Source organism: Heliangelus exortis, chromosome 3 (assembly GCF_036169615.1).
Source record: "Heliangelus exortis chromosome 3, bHelExo1.hap1, whole genome shotgun sequence".
NCBI classification, from domain to species: domain Eukaryota; kingdom Metazoa; phylum Chordata; class Aves; order Apodiformes; family Trochilidae; genus Heliangelus; species Heliangelus exortis.
The window spans coordinates 3131427-3138120 of NC_092424.1; the positions used below are offsets into that span (position 1 = coordinate 3131427).

General features: G+C 51.1%; 1 protein-coding gene across 1 annotated transcript; it reads right to left on the reverse strand.

The window, feature by feature from the left end:
* Window positions 1-90: 90 nt before the first annotated feature.
* Window positions 91-6577, reverse strand: PDCD2 (programmed cell death 2). Its single transcript, XM_071738914.1, has 6 exons — window positions 6238-6577; window positions 5906-6154; window positions 3846-4031; window positions 2262-2377; window positions 1168-1284; window positions 91-463 (listed from the first exon to the last, which is right to left on the reverse strand). The coding sequence occupies exons 1-6, from the start codon at window positions 6533-6535 to the stop codon at window positions 302-304; spliced, it is 1128 nt and encodes a 375-aa protein (XP_071595015.1). The 5' UTR covers window positions 6536-6577; the 3' UTR covers window positions 91-301.
* Between the last annotated feature and the right edge of the window lie 117 nt (window positions 6578-6694).

Here is a 6694-nt window from a genome sequence, read left to right on the forward strand (position 1 = left end):
TTCTGAGTAGCAAAAAGAAAATCCTTTCAGCTAGCAATTAACTTCTTGGAGTTCAGTCACCCAATAATAAGAAAAGATACTTTCCACCCATCCAAAAATAATTCATCTTTATTTAAACACTCAGAATTGAGGTTTGAAATCCACTGAGCAGCTGGCTCCATGACCAGGTTGAAGTGAAAGCTCTGGGGAAGCTGCCAGGGAATCCTTGGAGCAGTTGTGCCCCTGGGAGAAGCTCCACAGCTCCACCTGTGTGCCCAGTGCTGTGACAAGGCAGGAGCTCACCAGATCAGCTCAGTGACAATTACCCAGAGCCTGCAGAGAAGTCTTGTTTCCAGATGAACTCCTCCAGGTACTCCTTGCCCTCCCCACAGCTCTCAGCACAAGTGAACACCACCAGAGTTCCCCAGTCAATGCTCTCTCCCAGGCTGTCAACCTGCAGGTGGTTCAGGAGCTGGGGCATAATCTTGGAAGGAAAAACAAAAGGTTTAGAGTGAGCCCAGAGCTCTCTCTCCTCACCCTCATAAGGGCTCTGCCTTCAGTTCTCTCACACCAAAATCCCAAGCAAAAGTGCAAAGGAACCCAGCAGCTGAAATAAAACACATTTGGAACTCCCCAAGCAGTGCTGTGGATGCAGAGGGGATTCACAGCTCCACCTGAGCTGCAGAATGCCCTCCTTGAAATTAAATTTATCATGAAACTGCCCTCTTTGAAATTAAATTTATCATCAGACTGCCCTCTATTTGAAATTAAATTCATCATGATGCTCTGCTTCTGCCTGGCATTAGGTGTACTCACCAGACAAATGCTTCCAGCACTCAAAAATCTGCAGCTGAACACTTCCAGACAAATATATTTGCATATTTCCAGCTCAGTTGCAAAGGAATTGTTTAATGAAATATAGAATACCAAACACCTCTTACTTGAGCTGGTTCCACATTTACAAATGCACCATTTTATGGATGGTGGCAACTGCCAGGTGGGAATCTCCCTTTCCTAGGTGAAAGTCTTATAGGAAAAAAGCAGAATAATAAATAAGAGCTCTGTACAATGTAGCAGAGTTGGGTTCTGTAGCAACTGCAACTGCCTTGCTTTAATTACACCTCTCCAATTGCAGCCTGAGAAGTCTGAACTCCATCACCTTTATTATCCTTAAATAAATTCACATACCTGGAATTCAAAAATCCTTCTGGCACCACACGAGCAATTGGGGATATCTTTTTCTTCAGGAATATTTTCACCTGATACCCAGACTGGGCCTTCTCCTCCTCTGCAGTATCTAATAATCTGAAATAACACAGAAATGTTAAAGTTCTCAAGGCTGCCTTTTCATCTGGGTATAAAAATTGGTATTTACTGACACAGCCAAAGCAGGAAGTGCAGAAAATGATCAGTTCCTCTAAGTGTTACCCACAATGAAGTCTACCACTCTGAGCTAATTTAATCATTAAAGTATTCATACAGCTATTTTTCAATGATCCAGGGTTTAAAATTCAGGTTAAATTTAAAATTAAAATTTAAATTTTAAATTTAGGTTTAAAATTCTCTAGTTAAGGGCCCCAGGAGTGCTAGGCCAGGTATTTCTTTAGAATCTTCAGCTGGAAAAAGAGCATATTGCTCATTAACACACAGAAAAGTCAGAAATGCAACCCAGCTCTTTTCTATTTCCAGTTCTGCACCTAAATGCAAGGGGACTGTCCTAACACCCACCAGGGAGGTGTTTTCAGTCAGATCCTTTGTTTTTCTGTTACTAAGGCAATATTTATGCAGCAGATCAGGCACTCCCAACCAGAGGAGGCTTTGTAGATCAGTGAGCATGGGGATGGGCAGAGAGGGAGGTGAGGCACCCACCCCAAACAGAGAAGAAGCTCCAACTCTTGAGATGTGCAGCCTCACCCCTCAGCTAGCAGGGAAAACATGGAGAGAATTCCTTCCTCATTTCATGCATTTGGGGCTGTGTCTCCTGACTGGCAGGAGGAGGAATGGTTTGGTTGGGCAGTGTGGCTTTTTTTTTAGCTTCTTGTGTTAGCAAGAAACACTAGGAGGCAGGATTTCTGGTTTAAATAGTTGAAATTTGAAAGCCATTGCTCATTTCTTCAACCCTAAAAAAGCCAAAGCAACTCAGGGGTGTGTGGATGTGTGTGGGGTATGGAGGATGAGGAGCCACCCCCCTCACTGTTTCTAAGAGGAGGTACAAAGGGCAGTGAAACATTTTGGAAGTGCAGGGGGATGCTCTAAGTTCAAAGGCTGCCCCATTTCCTGACCTGTTCTGGCTCAGCAGCCACTCGTTCTTTGAACATCTGAAAGATTTTGTCTTCTTCAGTCTCATGTTTTGCCATTGCTTCCAATGTCTCCTCATCTAAGGACTGAAATGTTTCACCTAAGCAAGAAAAAAAAAAACAAAAAACAAACAACCAGCAACCCAAAAATTACAGGCTTATGCAGGACAGCCAGAAACTAAACACAATATTGTACCTGAAAGTGCATTTTGCTTTCAAGAATCATTTCCCAGTAGAGATCTGGTTTTCCCCTTTTTGTGATTTATGAAGATTCAGTCACATGGATTCACTTTAGCTGCAGTTTAAACCTTGATGTCAGTACTGGAGGGCCAGAAATGGAAGGGGTAAACCCACCAAAGTTTAAGACTCTCAGTGGGGATCACTGAGCCTGCTGAATCTCCAGCAGGTGACACCTGGACAGGTCACCCCTGCCAGGCAGGTGCCAGCTTTCAGCTCCAGGCACTGAAGGGTTTATTTCTCCTGCTCCCACCTTCACATCCCTGTGGGGCACTGAGAATCCTGAGCAATCCCAGCAGCATTCCCTGGACCACCAGGAGCTGCCCAGCCTGGGTGGGGACACAGCTGGTGTGGGCAGGAAGGGAAGCTGCCTGCACTTCAACTGCCCAGCTCAATGGCAACAACCTCAGAGCAGTTTTCTTCCAGCAGAGCCAAGATTTGTGAAGTATTTTCCATAAATTAAGAAAAATTCAACCATCTGGCCAAACCCATCAAGCTCCATTTCCTGATTGCAGCAGTGTCCAGCAGAAGATGCTCAGGGCCTTGGTTTTGCCTCTGGGGTTGTTCCTCACCTGGAAGAAGCACCCAGGGACACAGGGGGACCCCTAAGATCACAGGGGGACCTCTAAGGACACAGTGGGACCTCTAAGGACACAGTGAGACCCCCTAAGGACACAGTGGGACCCCCTAAGGACACAGTGGGACCTCTAAGGACACAGTGGGACCCCCAGGGACACAGGGGGACCCCCTAAGGACACAGTGGGACCCCCAGGGACACAGTGGGACCTCTAAGGACACAGTGGGACCTCTAAGGACACAGTGGGACCCCCTAAGGACACAGTGGGACCCCCAGGGACACAGGGGGACCTCTAAGGACACAGTGAGACCCCCTAAGGACATAGTGGGACCCCCTAAGGACACAGTGGGACCTCTAAGGACACAGTGGGACCCCCAGGGACACAGGGGGACCCCCTAAGGGCACAGTGGGACCTCTAAGGACACAGTGGGACCTCCTAAGGACACAGTGGGACCCCCAGGGACACAGGGGGACCTCTAAGGACACAGTGGGACCCCCTAAGGACACAGTGGGACCCCCAGCTACCTCCAGCAACAGCTGCTTCAACAGCTCCTGGGCTTGGGAAGTCTCTCCCCTAAAAGCAACTTTAATTAAAGGAAGTACACAAAGAACTTGCCTCAAAAGTGACTCTAGATCTAGCCTTTTATGTTAGCTTAGGTTTTTATGTTAACACTTCAAAATCACACTATTTTATTTTTAAAGATGTAATACAGGAATCATTAGGAAGAATGGCACACAGCCATCTTACTCCTTACCTGCACTGCCTGTAGCTCCCAGCTCCTCTTGTTCTTTGGGGTCCTTTGATGTCTCTACACCTCCTTGCTCATCACCAGGATCTGCACTGCTCTCAGCAGCACACTCTGGTTCCTCAGGCTCTATCAAAATCTCATATTCTGGAAAAAGGAACTCATTATGCTCTGGGATTGCATCTGCTGCCTCGTCTACGAAACAGAAAGCAGAAAATCCCATCACCACCTCATCTCACCTCTCCTCCTCCCCAAAAGATCAGGAATTCCTTCAGAAATGCAGTATTCACTTCATGTTAACACATTTCAGGTTTTCACTGCTTCAATCAAACATCTGTCTGACCCCTCACTTGGTTTGCACAAAAACTGTCAACGTTCTGCACGTTTCCACTTCCTACAGTTCCCAATTTTATGGGATTAGTACTCAGCAGTGAATGATGGGAGTCACACCACACACACACTGCATCCCACTGCTCTTGATGTGGTACTCCTGAAGGCTAAAAAATACCTGAAATATTCTGTATTTGTCCTTTTAACAAACAAATGCATTAATAAGACAAGAGCAGGAGAGGGGATGGCTTAAGAAAAGGGTCTATAAAGCAGCACACTGGAGAGAAGTACCCTTTATCTCCTGCCCAACAAGTGTCCTGGGAAGGCATCCCCTCTTGATGCTACAATTTATCAATCAGCCACCCTAAAAGTAGACCATAAAGGGGAAAAAACCAACCCCAAACTACATCGTTTCAGCTTTTTAGTAACAAAAGATCAGGCAGAAAGAGGTCTCTGAGAGCAGAAGTATGCCTGAAATTTCTCACCCTTGCAGGAGCTACAAGGATCCCATCTTAAGTCAGACAATAACAGGCTGGAAGGGAACTCAACGATCATTTGGTCCAAACTTTCTAAGCAAAAGCACATCCTAAATAAGATGGCTCAGCACCCTGTCCAGCCACATCTTGCAGGTGTTCAGTGTTGAGGAATCCACCACTTCCCTGGGCAGATTATTCCAGTGGGATGATTGTTCTCATGGTGAAAAGTTTTTGTGTAAAATCAGAATCTCTCCAGGAGTAATTTGTACCCCTTACACCTTGTCTTATCCGTGTGATTCCTTGTAAAAAGGGAGTCTCCATCCAGGGAGTTTCCATCCTTCTTTCCTCCAGGCTGGCTGCCCACCCTGTGGCCCTTCCCTGCCCACAACTTTTTGTAAGGGGTGAACTAAAACCCAACACAGCATTGTAGGTGGGGGCTGACAAGTACCAGGGAGGGTGGGATAATGATTGATGTCACCCAAGTAACTGTGTAACAGGGGGTGGAAATACACCTGAAAAAAGGTCCTGGTTGTTTCCTTAGAAACCAGAGGACAACACAATCATAGAATCCTAGAATTGGCTGGGCTGGAAAGGAGATCTGGGATCATCAAGTCCAACCCTTGATCCACTCCCGACGCAGTTCCCAGCCCATGGCACTGAGTGCCACATCCAGGCTCTTTTGAAATATCTCCAGGGATGGAGAATCCCCCCCTTCCCTGGGCAGCCCATTCCAATGGCTGAGCACCCTCTCTGCAAAGAATCCTTTCCTAATATCCAACCTAAACCTCCCCTGGCAGAGCTTCAGCTCTGCCAGGGGAGGTTTAGGTTGGATATTAGGAAAAAATTCTTTAGTCTGTGCCCTCTTATCCTACTGATATCTGCCTGACCCCCCCTGGCTCCAACCTCCTTTCAGGGAGTTGTAGAGAGTGATGAGGTCTCCCCTGAGCCTCCTCTTCTCCAGCCTCAACACCCCCAGCTCCCTCAGCCCTTCCTCACAGGACTTGTGCTGGATCCCTTCCCAGCCTCCTTGCTCTTCTCTGGACCTGCTCCAGCACCTCAATCTCCTTCCTGAGCTGAGGGGCCCAGAACTGGACACAACAGACACAACCACCCACACAACCATCCCTTCCCTCTGCTCCACAGGTCCTTACACCCCTCACAAACAACCTCAGCCTCCTGAGAGCCCCCTCGGCTCCCACCAGCAGAGCTCGGAACCCACCGAACCCGCGGCAAGCCCGCTCCCCGCTCCCCTTCTGGACCCACCTCCGGCCGCAAGCTTCCCGCAGTTCCTGCGGTGCCCGCCTCGCCAGTCCAGGGCCTGGTGCTGGGGCCCGCAATAGGCAGCGCGGCGGCAGCGCCCGCAGAGCCGGGGGCCGAGGCAGCCGCAGATCCGGCAGAGCGCGGCACCGCTCCGGAGCTGACGGGGAGGAACGAGGGGGCCCGGGGGCGGCTCCTCGGGGGGAGGCTCCTCGGGGTAAGTGTCATTCCGCCGGGGCAGCTGGTTCCGGAACACTGAGGGAAGAGAAGCGTCGGTCAGGGGCAGGGCAGCCGGAGACCCCCGCGTCCCCTCCGCGCTCCGCCGCCCCCCGCCTCACCGCAGAGCGGCCCCCGCGGGCCCTGCAGGCGGTAGCAGGCGGCGCCGCGGCAGGCGAAGACGAAGAGGGTGCGGTGGAAGGCGTCGGGACGGGCGGGCAGCGGCGCGTAGAGCTGGAGGAGGAAGGCGAGGGGCTGCTGGCAGCGGGAGCAGCGCAGGGCGGAGGGGCCCGGCAGCCCGGCCTCGCCCAGCCACGCCGGCCGCCCCCCGACCTTGCTGGGGAAGTAGGGGCTGCGCAGCCGCCAGGCACCATCCGGGCCCGCCGCTTCGGCGAACCCCAGCTCCACGCCGCCCGCCATGCTGCCCGAGGAAAGGTGCCCGCCCCCCCCACGGCCGCGCCGCCCCCCCCACGGCCGCGCCGCCCCCCCCCACGGCCGCGCCGCCCCCCCCCACGGCCGCGCCGCCCCCCAGACCCCTGGTTCTGTTCCCCCGTTCTCTCCGCGGCTCCCGGTTCTCTT